The sequence below is a fragment of the Heterocephalus glaber genome, unplaced genomic scaffold (genome assembly GCF_053883595.1).
Source record: "Heterocephalus glaber isolate CG9 unplaced genomic scaffold, H.glaber_assembly_v1.0 deba00001444, whole genome shotgun sequence".
Taxonomy (NCBI): domain Eukaryota; kingdom Metazoa; phylum Chordata; class Mammalia; order Rodentia; family Bathyergidae; genus Heterocephalus; species Heterocephalus glaber.
In genome coordinates, this window is record NW_028258297.1 from 9,188,078 (window position 1) to 9,211,294 (window position 23,217).

General features: G+C 47.8%; 1 protein-coding gene across 1 annotated transcript in view; it reads right to left on the reverse strand.

Moving 5' to 3' along the window:
* LOC101722862 (uncharacterized) overlaps window positions 1-23,217 on the reverse strand; it is a 48,517-nt gene that overhangs the window by 19,601 nt on the left and 5,699 nt on the right. The window contains exons 6-12 of the mRNA XM_087214216.1: window positions 22,213-22,489; window positions 21,947-22,055; window positions 6,284-6,321; window positions 5,066-5,228; window positions 2,965-3,115; window positions 1,615-1,891; window positions 1,349-1,457 (exon numbers count right to left, since the gene is read on the reverse strand). Coding sequence (XP_087070342.1) covers window positions 1,349-1,457; window positions 1,615-1,891; window positions 2,965-3,115; window positions 5,066-5,228; window positions 6,284-6,321; window positions 21,947-22,055; window positions 22,213-22,489 — 1,124 coding nt within the window. The remainder of the gene's footprint in view (window positions 1-1,348; window positions 1,458-1,614; window positions 1,892-2,964; window positions 3,116-5,065; window positions 5,229-6,283; window positions 6,322-21,946; window positions 22,056-22,212; window positions 22,490-23,217) is intronic.

The window sequence follows — 23,217 nt, forward strand, 5'->3', positions numbered from 1 at the left end:
GGGACAGAAGCCACAGCAGAAACAATGCCGCCAGCCTCTTCCCTAGGTTAGGCCGGCCGAGGCCACGAGGGAGCCAGCTCTGGTGTCTTGGCTCCAGGGCGGTGGGAACCTCTTATGATGGCCTTTCGACCTCACAGTGATTTCTCCAGGGGAGCCCACAGGGAGTTCCCTGAGAACTCAAGCCTGCCTCGAGGGATGTTTCTCAAACTGTCACCAGCCAGCATGGTCCTTGCTTTAGGGACAATGCAAATTAAAACTAAAGCAACTGGAAGGATCTCCAGGCAAAGGCTTTAATTGCAAAGCAGGAGAACATGGGCAAAGGGCTCCAGCTAGCACACCACCGGGAAGGGCACAGATGGCAGGGCTCAGACTGACCTATTCACAGAAGATCACAGACCAGTTTTTGAGGGTGCTGTGGTGGGCCGGGGTTGGCCCAAGGATACCTCAGGCCTGGTTTCGTAGCTTGAGGCAACTTCAGGACTGAGGGGCAGCAATTCAGCTCCTATGGGAGGAATCTCATGACTCGGGCAGCCTCAGCCATATGAGGCTATGCTGGAACCCAGGGTGCCCCTAGATTTAGGGCAATGGAGATTCTGGGCATGGATGGACGTCCCTGTAAATCTCTTATCCTGGTGTCCTCAGCATTTTTTTTTTTTTTTTGGTACCAGGGATCGAACTCAGGACCTTGCACTTTCGGGGCAGGCACCAGAACCACTGAGCTAAATCCTCAGCCCTGTGTCCTCAGTCTTGAAGGGAGATAAGACAGGTTTGGGTAAATTTAGGGCTAAAATAAGGCTTGATGTGCCAACTTTAAGGCAGGTGCTCCCTAAACCACTAACATGCCTGTATGCAGGGCTGAGAAAGATTTGACCAGGGTTTTACACAATGAAGGTCAAGCTTTGTTCTGTTTTTAGTTACCTACTGGGAATTTCTAGGCCCAAGTGAAGAGTCACAATTTTCAGCAAACAATCACTTTGAAGTCTCTGGCTGCCTCAGAAGTAAAGGCAAATCACGCATTTAATGGTAACAGATGAAGGACCCAGAAGTTTGTCCTCTGTCCCTACAGTGGTCTGTCATGACTACAGATAATATTCCGACTTTCATACACTCCTTTAGTTACTATGGTGGTGGTATGGTGGGAGGACACAGATCTGGGGGCCTTCGGGGCTGGGGCAGGAGAAAGGATGCTCTGAGAGGACCGAGGAGGCAAAGGGAGGTGGTGGGGACAGTGGCAGGAGAGCGAGCGGGGCTGGGCAGGAAAGGGTCCATGTGACCTCAGCTGGGAAGGCCTGAGCAGGACAGGCAGAAGGGAGAGGGCAGAGGGGAGGAAATGAAGGTGACCTCTCACCTGAGAATCTGCTTCAGGGTTTTGTTCTGGAACAGATAATATTTACGAAGTCTCTTCCAAGGCCTGAATGTTTCACTGCACACAAAGAGACTCCAACAGTCTTTAAAGTCTGAGATGAAAGAGGAGGAGCACATCTGAGGACACAGGGCTTGTCCCCTGAGCCTTCCAAGCAGGCCCAAGGGCTCATCCTCCCCTGTGCCCCAACCCTCCACCTGATTGGCCCTCATCCGGGTCCCCAGAACAGCCCACACGGCCCCCCCTCTCACCTTGGAGGCACATCATGTGCATCTGGACCCCTCCCTTGTCCAGTGCTTGAAGCCCCTCCTTAAATGTGTGTTTCCAGTAGTAGTAGAGGCGGGCAATGAAGATGGTCAGGAACACATTGCGGTGATTGGCCAGGAATTTCACAATCTCCTCCGCACATTCCACACAGGGGCTCCAGGAAATATACCAGGTGACCTTGTAGGTCTCATCAAGGCACAACTCAGTGGCATGGAAGCAAGAGATGAAGCTGAGTTCTGCATGTAGTGCACAGGGGCTGACCTGGGAGAGGGGAGAAGGGCAAGGTCCCTGGCTGGAGAGACAGGCAGCACCGGGAGGGTACATGGCACAGGGAGAGGACACCACACAAGGAGGGGACACGTCACAGGCCAGGGGGCCCAGGCATCTCATTCCTGCACTCACCCATGTCTCCCTCCCTCCCCACACACATGGACTCCCGCATCCATTCAGCCCCTCCCGGGAAGCAAGCACACTGAGCCCTGTTTCTGACATCTCATTCTCCTGCCATCGCCTGGGAAGGGGCACAGCTCTGCTGTCCCATCGGGGGCCATGGCTACAGGTGAAATAGGGCTTGTCTGACTGGAGGCAGCAGCCTGCGTGAGATACAGGGCTCCCGCCTACCCCGTGGAGCACTCCCTATGGAACAGACGGGGAAATAATAAGGCAGGTATATTGGACTCAGAAAGGCATTCACATTCATTCCTTTCATGCCTAGCAACTTTTTAAACTCTGGGCACTAGGAAAATGGATCAGGACTTTGCTCTGTGGGATAGCTCTGCTGTAGAGGGAGCCTCCACACACACACAGAAGGCCCAGCCCAAAGCACCGGGAAAGCTGAGGTCTGGCTGATAGAGGGGAAGGGGTGTGGCTGGTCATTTGCAGGTGGCCAGTGGGGTGGCACTGGGACTGCAGTCACCTGGGAGCCCCAGAGAGGCTGCTGCAGCAGGGCCAGGGCCAGGCCGGCTCTGTGCTCTGTGACAGCAGCTCCTTCGTGTGAAGGCTCAGGGGTGGCAGGGCCAGAACCAACCAGCCGAGCAGGCACAGGACAGATAAGGCCCTGCGTGCTCGGGGTGCCTGACCATGGAGACGCCCTGACCGCGGGACTGCTAGGTGTGGGGCCAAGTGTCAGACTCCAGGCACAAGCACTGCTAGAGCAGAACACCTCTGAAGGAGGCCTGCTGTGAGAAGTCACAGGGTGGCATTGTCAGAGTGCAGGACAGTCAGGCAGGACCAGCAGGGCCCAGGACTCGGCCATGTGGCTTTCACTGATCCTTTGTTCTGCATCCTCACCAGGCCTAGTTTCCACCTGTCCTAGAGAGGAGACTGGAGGTTACCTGGTTTAGAACGACCCCCTTGTGAAGGACTTTGTTGTCCCGTTCTCTTTTTACTTCATAGCACAGGAAGGTCTTATTCCGACCATAGGCACAGCGCAGGTTTCGAAAGTAGAACCTGAATGCTTTTTTATATATCCGTTCTATCGGTTTTCTGTGGACACAGGAGAGAAAACAGAAACTGCAGAGCTGGTCGGCACTCATTCCAAGCCGCTGTCCACGAAACACGGGTTCCCAGAGCCCTAGGGACCACACCACCCCCAGGCCCCCAAGCCTTGAGAATCCTGCAGCCTTTCCAGGTTGGAAGACAGGAGGGCAGAGGAGGGCATGGGCCAGAGGGCGCCCTTCCCACCTGAGGCCCCAGCTCTGCTGCTTCCAATGGGACACCCCACCTCCCTGTGTTCCTGCCCATTCATCCCCAAGCCAGGAGAAAATGTCAAAGACACAAAACCCTTCCACTCTCAAATATCTTCTAACCTTCCACTCCCATTCATCCCTGACTCTCCACCTCTGCAGGCTACATCTGTTGAAAAGTCAGGGTAGCGTCTCAGTTCACACTCAGCAGCCACTGTGGTGAGCACTGCGTGTCTGAACACATGGCAGCCTGGGGAGCCCGCCAGCTACTAGATGAGGAGCAGCATCCACACACACTGGGGGTCACCTGCCCAGTCACTCAATGGGCTGCTTATAGAGGTAGGTCCTGACAGCAGGCCCGGCCATATCTAGCTGGCCTGCCACGTCACCTGAAGATCGAGCATTCGCGATGGAAGTCTTCCTTAATTTGAAAATATGAGCATTTCTCCTAAGTATTCTAATTTTTTCCCCCTCAAATGTCATTTTCGTGGCACAATCTCTCTCTCTCTTTTTTTTTTACTGGTGCCGGGGATTGAACTTGGGTCCTTGCACTTGTGCAGCAGGCGGTGGAACCACTGAGCTGAATCTCCGGCCCTGTGGCACAATCTCTTGAGGTGAAGTATGATGGCCAAGGCTCTGCTGTGTGGGGACCTTTGCCAGTCACTGTCCTGATGACAGTGGAGATGACCTGGAGAGCCACTGTCCTGCTATTCTAGACAGCTAAGTTAGATAGAAATATTACAGACAGTCAGATGGGGTTAGGGCCTCGAGAGAGTGAGGACAAAGGTAAAACATCACAACCATGGCCAGAGACACATCTGTTGGAGACCAGGCCTCAAGATAAGGATGAGATGACCAGGCCTGCATGCTTCCTAAAAGGACAAACACTGGGCCTAATTGAACCTAGACAGACATCAGCCATCCCAGTGGGTGACCAGAGACCTCTGGACCCATCATTTCCTAGAAGAAATCTTTGTTCTTTCCAAATGCAATTTTTACATGTCTTGTTTCCCGATTGGATCACTATTACCTAAGCAACTGTACTTGTAACCCTATTGGTTGATCACAGCTATAACCCTTGTACCCAGGTGGGTTTTGCTCTGTAGAACTTTCCTGTAAATGGGGTCCCGGCTACCCATTCAGGTCCCCTCTTGCCTCTCAGGAGCTATCCTCTCAATAAATATTTTCCTACTCTTAACCTCCATTGTTCCTAGAATTCAGTTTTTGATTTTTAGAGAACACGAGCTCAGCGTATCAGACATCTAACAGGTTGGGAGATGTAATATTTTCAGACTTCATCTCCTGTATCACTGCCTCAGAGAGGCTTCACAGCTGCCCTCCCGCAACGCGCCTTTCAGACAGCGGGGAACGGAGATCGCAGAGAACTCTGTCAAGTGTGACCCACGGTGCCAAGGGTTCGTCCGCCTCTCTGTTAAATCCTGATTGTCAACAGAGCCCAGGAACGTGCCCAGGGAGGGGACAGCCCCGCCTGATGACTTTCAGATGGGGCAGGGAGGGAGGAAGCCTGGGCTGGGTGGAGGGCAGCAGGGCGGCTAGTTCCGCAGCAGCAGGAGGCATCTGCGACCCCAGAGCGCAAAGTCCCTGCAAGGAGCGGGAGCTGTGGTGGAGCCCGGGAGGGAAAGACCCCAAGGCCGGGTCTGGAGGAGGAGGGTGAGGGCAGAGGCACCGTGGTGGCCTCCCGGAAGGGCGCGCAAAGAGGGGCTGCGTGGGGCTGAGTGGCCGCTGGTACCTGTAGTGCGTGGTCCATCTGCAGCCCTCTGGGCAGAGCTGTTCCAGCGAATCTCTTCCACTCCAGCCTGAGCGTTCCATTTCCTGCTCACAGACAGGGTGCTGCTCTGGAGGCTCCTGACCCCCTTCTCCGGCCTCAGCCCTGAGTGGGCGGGTCAGGGTGACTCAGCTGCCTGATGCTCAGACTATCTACTCCTCGCTCTGTCCTTGGCGAGGGCAGCTGGGGACCAGGGAGGGAAGTAGACCCCTAGGTGCGAGACCTCAGGGATGGCAAAGTGAAAGAGAAACCACTGAGGCCCGGTCTGGTGGGGAAGGGGAGGAGGCGGAGCCCAGTGAGAGCGGAGGGCGGACCCCACCAGGCGCCAGCTGTGGAGCCTGGAGGGACTTCCCGTCCTTCCCTTCCCAGCGGGGCTCAGAGTGTGGGGCTGGGAGGGCTGGAGGGCAGGGCCCAAGGTTTCCTCTCCTGCCCCACAGAAGGCAGGTGGCCCATCCTCCACTCCAGGCGCCCCCGCCCCCGGAGCATCAGGAGGGAGAATGGCAGCTCGAACTTCTCAGAGGTCCTCTCCAGCATGGAGAGGCCGAGACACTCTGTTGAGTCCCACAGCAGGATGGCCTGGCTGCCCTGCCCCCACTGGCTGCTTCTGGGTCCTTCCCTGTTCCTGGGAAGGATGAGGGAGGTAGCACAAAGGGAGGGGACTTGCTGCCCCCGCAGGTCTCCCAGGCCTGAGATTCAAGGGCCTTGACCTCAAGTGTGCATTCTAGAAGCCATCTGCCTGCCTGGGCACAGGTCAGCCAAGGACCTTGAGATTCGAAAACAAAGAGTGTGTTGTGAAAGTTGAACCCTGACAGGGGAGGAGTGGCAGCCAGCACCGGGCACCTCTGCATCCATCTATCTCACACAGATAGGGGACCCCGATGGCCTTTGCCAGGCCCCACTCAACAGCTCTCACTCCTCACACCCATCTGGCCTCAGGGCCCTGGGATGAGCCCTGAGGAACAGGAGCTTGGGCAAGCATTCTGAGCACCATGGCCACGGTACCCCCTCCCCCTCTCCCAGTCCTGCAGACCCAGAGAGATTCCAGGATGAGCTGGGCCTTTACTGGAAAAGAGACTAGACCTGTGTGCCAGGCTTTTGTCAGAGAGCGGAGTCGTCCCCACACAGGAGAGGAGGGAGGAAATAAGGGAGGTGGAAGCCTCTGCTGGCACGGAACCTTCCTACCGTCACCTGCGTTCAGGTCCACACTGCCTGTCAGGGCCCTGAGACAATGTTTGGGGAAAGGAAAAGGTTTATTCAAAGCTGGCTCTGAAGGAGAGAATTAGGCCTCTCCCTCAGACCTCTGTCTCCCCTAGCTGAGCACACAGGGACTTCTACTGTGAGGGGAGAGGGGAGGAACTGAATGGACAAGGGCATGGCCATCCTGTTTATCCTTCCTGGGAAGGACGATCTTGACCTCAAGGCCTGTGCTGCAAGTTCCTTTGTGAGGGATGCACTAGTCTGCAGGCTTTCTGACAGAGACAGAACCTTTCTGTCCATTCATCTGGGCTGAGGAGCAGAAGGAGGGGTGGGGGAGTTGGGGGGTAGGGGCTTGGGTTTGAGGGGTGAGGAGTTAGGTGGGTTCTGCTCCCAGCTTGGGGAAGTCGAGAAGCAATCTATCTTTAAAAGAAAAACCTTTAATTTTTAAGGGTGCATCTCACCCTGTTAGCCACACTTTTGCCATGGACTGGGGAATTCCTGTGAACAGACAGAGATATTGTGCCCATTGTGTGGGGGGGAGAGCCTCCCTGGAGATCGACAGTAGCTTCAGATTGTACTGTAATTAGGCCTGCCTGGCCCAGTGAGCCCAGACAGGGATCAGGCAATAGGTAGGGACCAGAACATCTTGATCCATACTCCCCTCCCTTCCAGCAATACCTTTGTTCTTTCCACATTAGAAGTTATAGACAAGTGAAGGTTTATTTACTGATTTGAGACAGGGTCTTGCTATGTTAACTAGGGTTACTGATACTCGCCGACATACCTTGCTTCCCTATTGCGTCAATATTAGCTAAGCAACTGTACTTATAATCCAGTAGGTTAACTGAAGTTTGACCCATAGCTACCCACATTGTGACAGTGCTCTATAAACTGCCCTTGGACAAAAATCCTCAGAGCCACTCACTTTTGGGACTCCCTGTGTGTCTCAGGAGCTTTCTCTCAATAAAGATTTCCTGCTCTTAACCTCCTGTGCCCTCGAGTCCATTCTTGGGTATTGGGAGACATGAACTCGGCACATTTGACAACTAACAGGTTGGCAGTTATTACCCTGTGACTCGAGGAGCTGCAGGTGCTGGGGGACACTGGCCATCACTGTGTCCCTGAGATCCCCTCATGTCTGGCAGTGGCTACTCCTCTCCTGGTATCCCTCTGCATCTCCTGCCAGAGTTGCATCCTGTGAGTGTGAGCTCTGCCTTCCTTGTCCCCGTGTCCTGAGATGGCAGCGTCTAGTGTCCCTGACCATGCTGTCTGGATCTTCTATCATTAGACAGGGTCTGAAGAGGTCCCCAAAGCAGGGATGGGGACCCTTGAGTCACCCGACCCATGAGACAGGATGTAGGTTCGGTGACCTGTACCACAGAAAAAGAATTTTCAGGGTGCATCAGTGAGAGGTGTAAAGGATTTATTAGACAGAATTTTTAAAACATGCACTGGAAGAAATGGAGCGTGGCCCTTGAGAGAGGCACATTAGTTGGCAGAACTGGGAAGGTTTGTTTCTTTTGGTGGAGTAGAAACCTGTGGAATTGTGAGTCTACAGGAAGTTGCATCTTGGTTCTGGGTGTGGGAAAAGAAAAACGGTGATCTACCTCCAAGGATAATGGCCCATTTAGGGCAAAAGCTAGGACCCCACTTTTTTTTTTTAAAAAAAGATGCACAACCTAAGCATTCTTTGAATTCTCTCAATCTATTCCTTTATTTTAAGATCAGGTTTGTGCCCTTTACTTTTTCGCCTAAGCTAATTGATGAACCTACAGTTTCCTTAAGGAATTTTGGGTGTGATGGGTCTGGAAGGAAAGAAGCATAAATTAATGTAGGGGCTGCGGAAGTGGATTGCCTTAGGTAGCCTTGACTGTGTTTCCGAAGTTGGAGTCTTCTTCAAAGTACAATTTTCAAATGAGAGTTTTCTTGGTCTCCTTTCTACCTGTCTTTTTTTTTTTTGGTACCGGGGATTGAATTTGGGTCCTTGCGCTTGCGCAGCAGGCGGTGAAACCACTGAGCTAAATCCCTGGCCCCTACCTGTCTTTCTTTTTTCCTACCTCATTTCCACTGAGCTTCCTCCCAAATACCTTGCGGTAGGGTAGTAAAAATAAGATAAATAGAAAGGAGACAAAGGAAACCATCATTTTAAAATGCTATGTTTAGGGAAACCTGCAACTTCCGAAGTGACTCAAGGTTACAACTGTTAGGGAAAAGGAAAAGAAACAGGTAAAAGATCAACAGGACGGGTTTATTTCAGAGCACACCTGAGAGGGACCATCCTGGCGCTTCGACCAGAGCAGATCTTCCTGTACAGGTTATGAGGTCTTTTAAAGGATCATGGGTATAAAGGGGGGCAGTGAAAGGAAAAGCCCAAAATGGGCTTGTTAAGAAGGAGAGTTCCGTGAAAAGGAGCTGTGGTCACCTGCCTGGGAAAAGGCTGGAGAAATACAGAGAGCTGTGGTTACTTGTCAAGCGTAGGATTGAACAATGATGGGAGGTAGGGACTGTAGCTGTGCTTACCGGGCCTTAGCAACCCATGATTATACAGGTTAGCTGGTGTACAAGCGCAGCAGAGCAAAGAGGTTTAATGTGATCTCCATTCAGTATAGAACAGCAGCGGTCAGATTCCTTCAATAATGCCTTTTCCTCCGCAGCTCACTTAGAAAACAATAAACCCTAAGTGTGGAGAATCCTGGTTATATTGTTCAAGGACACATTGCCACAGTGTGATGAGTTCATGGTAGAATATTTGCTTTGGACCTCGCAAGCAACAAGAACTGCCCAATCATCACTGGATGTCCTAAGCACTTGTCACATCTTAGAGTATACCATTTCCTCCCATCCCAGTACAGCTCAGAAGTCCTAAGTACAAACATAAATATATAATTTTGACCCACTGACCACTAACCCTAATTAGTGTGTCCTACACACACTTGTTAATTCTAGTAGGAAGGACCTTTTTTCTTTTTTTTTAAACAACACCAGGATCACTGAACTGTATGGAGCAAAACATTGCTCAAAAAACACTTGGCTGTCCCAGAACTGAGGTGGATGGACAATGGAACCCCAAGACCTGATGGACATGTTCCCAGACCCTCCTCACACGAAAATCAAATACTGCTTCTCTCCTGGTCAGTGCATTTCTCTGCTGGAATTCTCTCACTCCTCTCTTCAGGTAATCAAGAAACTCAACTTTTCTATACTCCTTTTTCCTTTTTGGTTTTTTCAAGGCAGTGTGGCATAGCAGAGGGGAAACAGTTCGTGGCAAGGCAGGCAGGAAGCAGCATGACTTCTTTCCTCTTCCCCTTTTTAATTCCATCCGGGTTACAAGCCTATTGGATGGTGCCCCCCACATCAGGGTGGGTCTTCCTTCTTAGTAAATCCATCATCCACGCCCAGAACTGTGCTAAACCCAACCAATCAGTGGACTAATCCAGCATCACAGACCCGTACTCCAGTATCACAAGCCCATGATACAGTCACCTTCCAAAAGTGTTTTGTGTCTGTCTAACTGATAAGCTATTTGTAATAAGTGGCTGAAATTCCCTCTGCTGCTCTGCTTGCTATGTTTACATTTTTGTGCTCATATTGTTTTCTTTTTCTATTTATTTATTGCTCCTAAACACCTGTGGCTCTGTTTGGCCTGTTACTATACACTGGTTATACCCATAGTCAAGGGTTACCAAACTCACGTGGCACATTAAAGACGGCATCTTTAAAAATCAATCTAGGGCCGGGGATTTAGCTCAGTGGTTTTGCCGACTGCTGCGAAAGCTCAAGGACCCAAGTTTGATCCCTGGTACCAAAAAAAAAAAAAAAAAAAAAAAAAATCAATCTAGCTATTGCCATGGAGACCTCTAGGCTCAAGGTTTACATAAAACTTGCAAATACCAACTTTAAACTTTGGTAACATGAAGGTTCCATCATGTATGTGTTTCTGTGTGCTACTTTCAGGTACATATATCAACAGGAAAAAATCCTCCCAAAAGTTCTGTTTAAGTTGGCTTATAGATAAATGAGTACCCATGTAATGAGTCCAATGTCTTTTGTTCACATGGTTTAAGTAAATCTTTAACAAATGAGTTAATTTAAATTGACTGCTTAAAGAAAAGTTGTTAAAATTGTTAATATACATTTTACCTAAGTTATTAGCTAATCAAGGTAATATTTACCTTTATTAAAAACTGAAGACACGATGTCTTTTGCTTTCTGTTTCTTTTTTCCTCCTCCTCCTGTTTGTTTTTTGTGATGCTGGGGGTTGAACCTAGGGAGTTCACACTGAGCTGTACCCCCAGCCCTTTTCTAGTTTCTATTTTAAGACAGGGCCTCATTAGCTGTTCAGGCTGGGCTGAAGCTTGTGATCTTTCTGCATCACCCTCCTCAAGTGCTGGGATAAGAGGCTTGTGCCCTCACAGCCAGGGTTTTCTATGTTTTGAACACAACAGCTTTTCAGTTTGTTTTTTAAAATAAAAAATAAAGTACTTATTATGTTTGATATTTTTATTACCATAAATAATATAAAATTAGTTGTTAAAACAAGTAAATCTTAAAAACATATAATATAAAGTATATAATAGTAAAACATCTGAATCATCAGTTACTAAATGGAAATTCAAACGTTTCTGGCTCTTTGAGATTTATAAAATGACAAGATATTTGGCCTTGTTAAATATGTTTTATAAAATATGAAAAAATATGTTTTATAAATTATGAATATACAAAAGGAATGTTTGAAATACTTTCTAAAGGTTACTAGGCTAAAATTTTTTTTATATTTTATTTTAAAAATATTTTAAAACTATATTTTAAAACTGTATAGATAAAATATATATACATATAATTTTTTCACTAGGTGGGGGCCCTAGGGCCCAAGAAACTACTGGACAAAATGACCCCTTTAATGGCTCAGAAATTGCCTGAACCAATCTGGTTCAGGTTCTCCATTGATGGGTGCCCCTTCTAGTTTTTCCCAGTACCTGCAAATGTTACTAGAATAAATTATTACAAGTTTACATTAGCTATAATGAAAAGGTTATATAGTTTTCAAAACTGAAAATTTAATACACTTGTGTAAAACCCAAATCTCATTATCTGTCTACAGTATAAGGTTTTCAGAAGATGCTGATTTGCTATTGATAAAAATTTTCTATTTATTTTTCCTCTACCAGGGATCCAACTCAGGACCTTGCACGTGCCAGGCAGGTGCAGTGCCACTGAGCTCCATCCCCAGCTTGGTAAAAATTTTCAAAACACTGGGCTAAAAAACCCAAAGTTTCATATTTTAAAACTAAAGCTTTTGAAAAAGTTAAGATTGTTCTAGGGCTGGGGATTTAGCTCAGTGGTGCCATGCCTGCCTTGCAAGTGCAAGGTCCTGAGTTCGATCCCCTGTAGCAAAAAAAGAAAAAAAGTAAAGATTGTTTTAAATGTTGTTTGCTATAAAGTCTTTTCAATAATCCATTTATAATGCTGATCAAATAAATCAGTATCATTGTAGGTTATTGTAGCATATTTTATAACAGAGGTCCTCAAACTTTTGGCAGAGGGACCCACTTTGTGGAAGACAATTTTTCCAGAGGTAATGTGGGAGGTGGCTCTGGGATAATTCAAATGCATTACACGTATTGTGCGTTATTATTTCTTTCTTTTTCTTGGTCCTGGGGATCGAACTCGGGTCCTTGTGCTTGCGCAGCAGGGGGCGAAACCACTGAGCTAAATCCCCGGCTCCTTGTGCATATTATTTCTATCAATATTGCTTTCCAATATACAATGAAATAATTATACAGTTCATCATAATGCACAATCACCAGGAGCCCTGAGCTAGTTTTCCTGCAATTAACCGGTCCCATCTGGGGATGATGAGGAACAGTGACACCTGAGGTGTGGTATTTACATCTACTTTACTCTATGCTCTTCTTTTGGGTGATGTCATTGCAGAAAACCCTGCTTCACAAAGATAGGATCATGGAAATGGAACCAAGCACTTTTCAGCACTTTTGTGGCAATCTCAGGATACCCTGCCTTGACTTTAATTTAGAACATGTGGAGATTTGAAGCTGTCTCAAACACACCTTTAAGGCCACAGTCTTTTGTGATCTCAAACAGTGAATACTATTGTAACACCAAGTTGATTTACCTGGCTTATTCACCAATGGGTTTGGAATCCATTCCTTCCATGTTTGGGGTTCTCTTGTGGGGCTGCAATGCTCAAACTCTTTGAAAGCTGGGGTTGCTGATCATATACCAGCTGGGAGGAAGAATGTCCCGACTCAGTCCCTCTCAAAATCTCTGGTAATGTTTGAAACATGTCAAAATCCCAGTGTTTACTTGTAGCTCCCGTAATTCATGTTTGGCTTTGAATGCAGCCACTTTCTCTGCCCACAGGCACACAGCTGTTACTCTTCCCTGAAGTGACAAATTGAGTTCCTTGATCAGTTTGAATATGTGACATGAGTAAGCAAGTTTTCTGATCCATTCCGTGTCACTGAAATGTGCTGCGAATGTGACTGTTTTTCTAAAAGAAATCTCTGGAACATCTCTCATAAACCCTGGCCAGAGATCTATCTTTTTTTTTTTGGTACTGGGGATCGAACTCAGGTCCTTGTGCTTGCGAAGCAGGTGGCAAAAACCACTGAGCTAAATCCCCAGCCAGACCTATCTTTAGAAATACATGTCACTTCTTTTTTTTTTTTTGTACCGGGGATCGAACTCAGGATCTTGTGCTTGTGAGGCAGGCGGTGGTGGAACCACTGAGCTAAATCCCCGGCCCCATGTCACTTCTGTTTACAAGAGGAGACGTGGGTTCTCTGCATCTATCTCCACACAGAGCTTTACAAACAAATGTAATTAAGGGCCTGTACTTTTTTTTTTTTTCAGGGGGGGTACCGGGGATCGAACTTGGGACCTTGTGCTTGTGAGGCAGGCGCTGAAACCACTGAGCTAAATCCCCGGCCTGGGCCTGTACTTTAATATGGTTGATTTTTTTGGGGGGGTGGCACTGGGGATTGAACTTAGGACCTTGCACTTGCTAAGCAGGAGTGGTGCCACTGAGCTAAATCCCTGCCCCTAGGTTGATGATTTTAATCACTTCCTGCAAAATGTTGCTAAATTAGGTGATATTTTGTCTACCTGGATGATACAGTGCATATACTCATATTCAGGAGCCATTTTGGGGGGATAACTTTTAAAAAATGTAACGCATGTAAATATTAATAAAGAAAATATTTAAAACTCTTCTTTTATAAAAAACAAATTTCATAACAAAATAATGAGAGAATAACATTATTAATAGACTGTGCAGCATAATCCTAAAAGAATGGCAACAGTGTTGCTCAGAGTACAAGTCAGACAAAAAAGACTCTCTTACAAAAAAGAAACTAACAGATAATAGCACAAAACTATCTTTTTGATAAACTAAGGAACTAGTAGTATAAATGAAACAAATCACTATATATTTTAAAATAATTTTGAAACAATGGAATAGAGAACTTGGGGAATTCTTTGAAATTCTCCCTACTTCTTTCTTCTCCATATTCCACCTTGCTCTCTATTTATTTGTTGTGGTGGATTGACTAATGGTCAACTTGTAACACCCAGCTGAACTGAATCAGTGTGGTCTGGGTGTGGAGGATCCACTTGAGGATTGTTACCATTAGCCGTAAAAAGAGAATTGGAGGGGAAGATCTTGGCCTGTTAATTTTCTTTTTTTTTGTACTGGGGATCAAACTTGGGTCCTTGTACTTGCGAGGCAGGCGCCGGAACCACTGAACTAAATCCCCAGCCCTGCCTGTTAATTTTCTAAGAGAAGCTTGCTGTGGATGGTTTTCCTGATGCAAACTAGGCTGTTCTCATCAGAGGAGGAGCTAAGGGCTCGCTGTCCCTGAGAATGGCTGCTGTTTTCATCAGGGGAGCTCTGACCTTTAACGTGAGCATCACTTCCTGGCTCCAATGTAGATCCCTCAGCTTGGTGGCACAAATCCTTCATCTCACCAGCGTAGATTTCCTTGCTTCCACCACTGGCCTTTGGGCCTTCCAGGTGCAGATCCTCAATATGGACAAGCATGAGACTGCCGTGGGCTCTAGGTCACTGGCTGGACTCAAGGAGGACAATGCCTTGGACTCTAAGCCTTTAGCTGGACTTGTGTGGGAAACTGCTGGGATCTAGGCTCTCAGCCAAATCCTTTGGGCTTCTAGTGTGCAGTTAATCTCTTGCATTTGACTTTTTGGGTAATTATTATAAAATAATCTTCTAAGTTATGTGTCCTGTATTTAATGTATTCCCTTGCCCAAACCTGCTGACTACAACATGTGTGTATATATTTTGAGTGTCTCATGTAAGAGAAACCATGCAACATTCAAGCCCAGGTGTCTGACCCATTCCACTCAACACTATGTCTCAGAAGCCACTTTTTTGACCCAAGTAGTGAAACCAGGAAGCCATAGAGTTGTGCCAGCCCGTTCACAGGTGTATATGCCAACCCAAAATGACCAACTCAGTGCTCCTAATATGTAATCACTGAAAGACTTAAGTAGTTCTACAGCTATGCTGTTGGTTGGAAATTGAAGCAAACATAATATATCCTCATGCACGTCCTCCTGAAAAAAAAAAAAATCACTAGGATCATCAACCTGGATTTTGATGATAACAATTGTGCCTCGGTGTTCTCTGGTCCTTCGTTAACTTGTTCAGTTGTGGTGCCAGTCAAAAGAGGTACATGTATCACCTTTGAACCGCAGCTTTTCCTAAAACATCACAACAACTTCCGTAGCAGCAGGCAAGATCAACTCTTCACTAACAGTAAAGGTCTTCTTCCCCTTCACAGTGCAGTTAGGCAGTAAGAATGATGCTCTTGGTGCAGACACACAGATGAAGTAGTGGCCTTTAATAGCTGCTTTTGTTCTTTGTGTTCACTCTTTAGTCTTCTCAAAAGCTCCATGCTTTTAATGCAGGGTGATGGGTGTCCACGTGGGGAAGCTGTTTTGAAGGTTTCATAGCTTCATGGGATAGCCAGTTGCCACATATACCAACCAGACCTGGAGCCTGTGAATTACTTGTTGCAATGAACCCATAATGTAAGTAGGGATCTTGGTGTTTTCTTTGAAAGGGAGCTTTTTTCTTTTCTTTTTTTTCCCTGGCAGTATCAGAGCCTTCTGCTGTCTCATCATGGGGGTTTTCCCCCTTCGCAAAACGCAGCTCTCTGATGACTTGTTTTTTACTCATTTTGGCTAAGGTTTGTGGGTTTACCAAACCTGTGACTTATTAGACAAGTGTGCAGTTTGGGATAGAGGCTCAGATGGAAGTGGTAAAGACAACACTGGGGGAAAAAAAAAGAAAGAAGAAAACACTGGGGAGGCCACACATGGACTAAAATAAATGTCAGATTCTGACTTAAAGCTTGCTAGCATATGCAGCTATACTATTGCAATACATCAACAAACTTGCCACTATAAAGCCTACCACCAGATGTAGCTTGTCACTTGCCAATCACTGATAGGCTATTATATGAATCAGCAAGCATTTGATCTATTATGGTCTCCGTGTGGTCAAACCTCTCTGCTAGTGTCAATATGTTTTTGCAGCTGTTCCACCACCTCAGCTCACCTCAGAGCATCAGGCGTTAGGTTCTCCTAAGGACCATGCCAGGTAGATCCCTCCCACGCACAGTTCACAGTTCTCATGCTTCTGTGAGAATCTAATGTCACTGTTGATCTGATAGGAGGCAGAGCTAGGGCAGTAATGTCTGAGATCAGAGCGGCTATAAGTAGAAATGAATCTCCACTCACTGGCTGGCTGCTCACTTCCTGCTGTGTGACCCAGGGGCGAGGGACTTCTGTTTTATGCTCTGTATGTGGGACTTAAGATGCACATATCTGAGAACGAAATAGTCTACATGTCTGAACTTTGTCAAAATACGTAAAGTTTATAGACCTGAAAGTACATAAGTTCAACACAAAGAAGTAACCAATAAATGCTCTCTTGCACACAATATATACATTATTTCTGTTTTTGGCGGGGGGGTTTTGGTATTGGGGATCGAACTTTGGGTCCTTGGGCTTGCACAGCAGGCGGTGAAACCGCTGAGCTAAATCCCCAGCCCTAATATACATTATATCTGAAGCTGAAATGTATAAAATGATCAAAATTTTTTGACATCTCTGCTCTTTGTACCCCATACAATTCAGTTCTGCCTTGTCAAATTGGAGCTACATCTATTGGCTTTGACTGAACATTTTGTTATTGTACAAATGAGATACCCTTTATGTTGGATAATATGTCTATTTGTGGTCAGTAATGCTGTTTCCTAAATTTGTAGGTATTCTAAAGCTACCCTTTGACTCCATCCATGGTGTTACCTGTGCAGACCTTTGAAAGGATTCTAAATTTTGCTTCAAAACATAAAGGTGAAGTGCATATATGTAAAAGCCTTTTATATAGCTGTGATGCTAATTACTGTTAACTTTTTTGTATGTTAGATACATCTATGTACCCCTAGTGTCAAGCCTTCTAAAATATAGTTTAGACAAATACCTTATACTGATAACCTCCAAACTGAAATTTTTCTGATAAGAGATGTTTTCAGTTTTCTGTTTACATGTTCCTGTCTTATAATCATCATCTTTAAACACATAATAAAAAATGCCCTGACAGTCTTGATATAAAAGAGCAAGGCATATTCGTTAGGCTAAAGTACTTCATATAGCAAAAAGCAGATTGCTCTGTCCATTGCTAAATATTTTCCTCAAAGAATTAACCAAACTCTTCTCTTTTTTTTTTTTTTTCCGGTGCCGGTATTGAGCTTGCCAGACAGGCGTGGTGCTACTGAGCTATATCCTCATCTCCTGTTCTAAGTCTTAGTTATCCACAATTGTGATTTTTTTTTTCCTTTCAAATTATTTACAGCCAGATTCATCAAAAGCACTCTAATAAGTACCCTTGTGTGCAGTTTTCTAAACAATGCTGGACTTAACAACTGTGTTTCTTGGTTCAAGACTAGTGGACTAAGTAAATTTGATCTTGTTCTTATTAGTTTTTTTATAGTTTCCTTGTAAAACTTTATACCTGTTGTCTACTAACATACAGAAAAAGATGACTTCCCTGAAATAACTTAAACAGAATGTGAAAATAGCAAGCCACCAGCTATAGAACTGATGGATGTTAACTCCCAATATTAACACTAAACAGTATTAATAAAAGGGTAGCTATCCTCCTGTTTCATTTTACATTTCAAAGGGCCCCAACCCCCAGAAAGAACCACAATAATCAAGACTAAGGCCCACTGCTCCCACTACAAGACTATTGTCACCACTCTGGATGAAGTGAGGCTTAAGGCCAACATTTAAGAAGATGGGAAGGGGACGAGGACAGCCAATAGTTTGGCCTTTGCCCTCCACTGTCAGCTGGGGGGACCCCTCTAAGATGACCCTACAATTCTGGGGAGTCACCCAACCTCCCAAGCTGGGGGACTCTTGGGCCCCAGAGGACAGGAGTCAATCAGCATACATTCTGCAGAAAGAGTGTTACTGAAGAGGAGAATGTCCCAATGCTTCTAAGTGAAGTAAAAACACAACTCATCCTGACAGATGACACAGCTAGTAGAAGGGAAAAGTAGAGGTGCTGAAGGCTCCTGACACAGCCCCTTAAGAAATCTTCCAGGAACCTTGACTGATCCTGACAAACAGATTTGTTTTGATTAATACAACTTTTTTTTTTTTTTTGGTACGGGGGATGGAACTCGGGTCCTTGTCCTTGCGCAGCAGGTGTTGATTAATACAGCTTTTATTTTGACCTGTTTTTTTCCCCAGTGGTGGGAATTGAACTCTGATCCTTGTGGATGTTTGGCAAGCACTTTACCACTGAGCTACATCCCCAGTCCTTGACTTGGACACCTAGCAGAAAAGTATAACCAAAAAGTAAAATAACTAATAGTAATATAAAAGAGTAAAGTGGATCTTAAAAGGGGCTGCAAACCCTGTATCGGCTGTGACTGGCCATCTCCAAGTCCACCTATGACATCTTAACCTATAGCCATGCAAGGGCCACCCTCCAGCCCCACTAGCTTCTGCTGTTCAGCGTGCTTGCAGAATTTGTCTTGCACCCTTCTCCAGATCCAAGTCAGGGTGGTGCTCACCTGTACCATTACCAAAACAAAATAGTTTGTGCACGATTGAGACAACTCTAAATTTCAACTTCTACAAGACCTAGGTTCACAAATCAGTGCAGTGTCATGAGCTAATGGCACATGCTTCTTACTGATATCCTGATTTTCTCAAAACAACCTGACCATCAAAGGATGATGTTTCTTCAAAATACAAAAACCCCAGCCTTCTACACAGTGTGGTGGCGCACATGTGTAATTCCAGCAGTCAGGGAGGCTGAGGCTGGTGGATGATTATGAGGTTTTTTATAAAAATTTTTATATAATAACTTTTTCGTCGGCATCGTTTATGGTCGGAACTACGACGGTATCTGATCATCTTTGAACCTCCGACTTTCGTTTTTGATGAATGAAAACATTTTTGGCAAATGCTTTCGCTCTGGTCCGTCTTGCGCCTGTCCAAGAATTTCACCTTGAATTTCACCTCTAGCGGCGCAGTACGAATGCCCTGGGCCGTCCCTCTTAATCATGGCCTCAGTTCCAAAAACCAACAAAATAGAACCCCGGTCCTATTCCATTATTCCTAGCTGCAGTATGCAGGCGGCTCCGGCTTGCTTTGAACACTCTAATTTTTTCAAAGTAAACGCTTCGGGCCCCGCGGGACACTCAGCTAAGGGCATGGAGGGGGCGCCGAGAGGCAAGGGGCGGGGACGGGCGGTGGCTTGCCTCCCGGCGGACTGCCCGGCCGCTCCCAAGATCCAACTATGAGCTTTTTAACTACAGCAACTTTAATATACGCTATTGGAACTGGAATTACCACGGCTGCTGGCACCAGACTTGCCCTCCAATGGATCCTCGCGGAAGGATTTAAAGTGGACTCATTCCAATTACAGGCCCTCGAGAGAGTCCTGTATTGTTATTTTACCTCACTACCTCCCTGAGTTGGGAGTGGGTGATTTGCGCACCTGCTGCCTTCCTTGGATGTGGTATCCGTTTCTCAGGCTCCCTCTCCGGAATCGAACCCTGATTCCCCATCACCCGTGGTCACCATGGTAGGCACGGCGACTACCATCGAATGTTGATAGGGCAGACATTCCAATGGGTTGTCACCGCCACCGGGGGCGTGCGATCGGCCTGAGGTTATCTAGAGTCACGAAAGCCGCCTGCGCCCGCCCCTGGCTGGGGCGGGGGTGGGGGGGGAAGCTCAACGGGTTGGTTTTGAATGGATGATTATGAGTTTGACGCTACCCTGAAGTAATGAGACCTTGTCTCATAAATACAAAACAACAAAAACAAAAATAGACCAATCTTCTTACATCTCTTGTAAATCAGTCACATTGGGACTTTGATTGTTAACTAGGCAGAGTAAACACTGTTGAAATCCTGCCTAATAACTCTCTTTATGCCTCTCACAGATGTGTCCTGAAAATTCTTTTCCTGTGATGGAAGTCAATGAACCTACCCCATGGGTGGGGTGAGCTGGGGTCTCCAACTCCTCTTTGGGGGACCTCCTCAGACTCTATCCAAGGACAATGAGACAGTGGGGCTCTGGTTTGCTCCTGTGCTCCAGGACCCGTGCTCATTTCCTGTGTCACCTGGAGTCGCCAAGCTGCCCTTTCCCGGGCTGCTGTGCTTCTGTTCAGCTCTGTGCTCTTTACTGTGCCTGGAGCAAGAGCTCTGACCTCTCATGGCTCTTCTTACCCGGGCACCTTTGCTCCTATATAGATGCATAATCCACCTTCTCTTTGTGGCTCAGTCCCCATCAGCTGTCCCTAACTGTCCCCATTCAGGTTTCTCTCTAGCTAGGGTTAGGGAACAGGTGAGGGGTGGCGGTGGTGAACAATGGGAAGGGCTCCAGGGTGCAGCAAGACCTGGGTGGAAGCGGCTGTCAGGTCAGGAACCCACTAGGAGACTGACTCACAGAAAGAACAGGGACCCAAGCAGTTGGCACCCATATGCAGCCCCACAAGGCCCTCACGCAGTGTCCAGATGCTGAGGCCCTAACCCTGAGCTGGGGATGTACACTGTATTTGGACACAGGCCCTCTGACTGGGCCCTGGTGCTAACAGGAGGCCTGAGCATGGGGCCTGATGCAGTCTGCCTGGTGGCCTTGTGAGAGGAGGGGAGCAGGACACAGAGATGCCAGGGTCGCATGTGTGTTGGGGAAAGATCACTCGAGGACTCTGTGAATGGTCGCCATTAAAGCCAGGGACAGAAGCCACAGCAGAAACAATGCCGCCAGCCCCTTCACTAGGTTAGGCCGGCCGAGGCCACGAGGGAGCCAGCTCTGTTGTCTCGGCTCCAGGGCAGTGGGAACCTCTTATGGTGGACTTTCGACCTCACAGTGATTTTTCCAGGGGAGCCCACAGGGAGTCCCTGAGAACTCAAGCCTGCCTCGAGGGATGTTTCTCAAACTGTCACCAGCCAGCATGGTCCTTGCTTTAGGGACAATGCAAATCAAAACTAAAGCAACTGGAAGGATCTCCAGGCAAAGGCTTTAATTACAAAGTAGGAGAACATGGGCAAAGGGCTCCAGCTAGCACACCACCGGGAAGGGCACAGATGGCAGGGCTCAGACTGACCTATTCACAGAAGATCACAGACCAGTTTTTGAGGGTGCTGTGGTGGGCCAGGGTGGGCCCAAGGATACCTCCGGCCTGGTTTCGTAGCTTGAGGCAACTTCAGGACTGAGGGGCAGCAATTCAGCTCCTATGGGAGGAATCTCATGACTCGGGCAGCCTCAGCCATATGAGGCTATGCTGGAACCCAGGGTGCCCCTAGATTTAGGGCAATGGAGATTCTGGGCATGGATGGATGTCCCTGTAAATCTCTTATCCTGGTGTCCTCAGTATTTTTTTTTTTTTTTTTGGTACCAGGGATCGAACTCAGGACCTTGCACTTTCGGGGCAGGCACCAGAACCACTGAGCTAAATCCTCGGCCCTGTGTCCTCAGTCTTGAAGGGAGATAAGACAGGCTTGGGTAAATTTAGGGCTAAAATAAGGCTCGATGTGCCAACTTTAAGGCAGGTGCTCCCTAAACCACTAACATGCCTGTATGCGGAGCTGAGAAGGATTTGACCAGGGTTTTACACAATGAAGGTCAAGCTTTGTTCTGCTTTTAGTTACCTACTGGGAATTTCTAGGCCCAAGTGAAGAGTCACAATTTTCAGCAAACAATCACTTTGAAGTCTCTGGCTGCCTCAGAAGTAAAGGCAAATCACGCATTTAATGGTAACAGATGAAGGACCCAGAAGTTTGTCCTCTGTCCCTACAGTGGTCTGTCATGACTACAGATAATATTCCAACTTTCATACACTCCTTTAGTTACTATGGTGGTGGTATGGTGGGAGGACACAGATCTGGGGGCCTTCGGGGCTGGGGCAGGAGAAAGGATGCTCTGAGAGGACCGAGGAGGCAAAGGGAGGTGGTGGGGACAGTGGCAGGAGAGCGAGTGGGGCTGGGCAGGGAGGGGTCCATGTGACCTCAGCTGGGAAGGCCTGAGCAGGACAGGCAGAAGGGAGAGGGCAGAGGGGAGGAAATGAAGGTGACCTCTCACCTGAGAATCTGCTTCAGGGTTTTGTTCTGGAACAGATAATATTTACGAAGTCCCTTCCAAGGCCTGAATGTTTCACTGCACACAAAGAGACTCCAACAGTCTTTAAAGTCTGAGATGAAAGAGGACGAGCACATCTGAGGACACAGGGCTTGTCCCCTGAGCCTTCCAAGCAGGCCCAAGGGCTCATCCTCCCCTGTGCCCCAACCCTCCACCTGATTGGCCCTCATCCGGGTCCCCAGAACAGCCCACACGGCCCCCCCTCTCACCTTGGAGGCACATCATGTGCATCTGGACCCCTCCCTTGTCCAGTGCTTGAAGCCCCTCCTTAAATGTGTGTTCCCTGTAGTAGTAGAGGCGGGCGATGAAGACGGTCAGGAACACATTGCGGTGATTGGCCAGGAATTTCACAATCTCCTCCGCACATTCCACACAGGGGCTCCAGGAAATATACCAGGTGACCTTGTAGGTCTCATCAAGGCACAACTCAGTGGCATGGAAGCAAGAGATGAAGCTGAGTTCTGCATGTGGTGCACAGGGGCTGACCTGGGAGAGGGGAGAAGGGCAAGGTCCCTGGCTGGATACAGGCAGCACCGGGAGGGTACATGGCACAGGGAGAGGACACCACACAAGGAGGGGACACGTCACAGGCCAGGGGGCCCAGGCATCTCATTCCTGCACTCACCCATGTCTCCCTCCCTCCCCACACACATGGACTCCCGCATCCATTCAGCCCCTCCCGGGAAGCAAGCACACTGAGCCCTGTTTCTGACATCTCATTCTCCTGCCATCGCCTGGGAAGGGGCACAGCTCTGCTGTCCCATCGGGGGCCATGGCTACAGGTGAAATAGGGCTTGTCTGACTGGAGGCAGCAGCCTGCGTGAGATACAGGGCTCCCACCTACCCCGTGGAGCACTCCCTATGGAACAGACGGGGAAATAATAAGGCAGGTATATTGGACTCAGAAAGGCATTCACATTCATTCCTTTCATGCCTAGCAACTTTTTAAACTCTGGGCACTAGGAAAATGGATCAGGACTTTGCTCTGTGGGATAGCTCTGCTGCAGAGGGAGCCTCCACACACACACAGAAGGCCCAGCCCAAAGCACCGGGAAAGCTGAGGTCTGGCTGATAGAGGGGAAGGGGTGTGGCTGGTCATTTGCAGGTGGCCAGTGGGGTGGCACTGGGACTGCAGTCACCTGGGAGCCCCAGAGAGGCTGCTGCAGCAGGGCCAGGGCCAGGCCGGCTCTGTGCTCTGTGACAGCAGCTCCTTC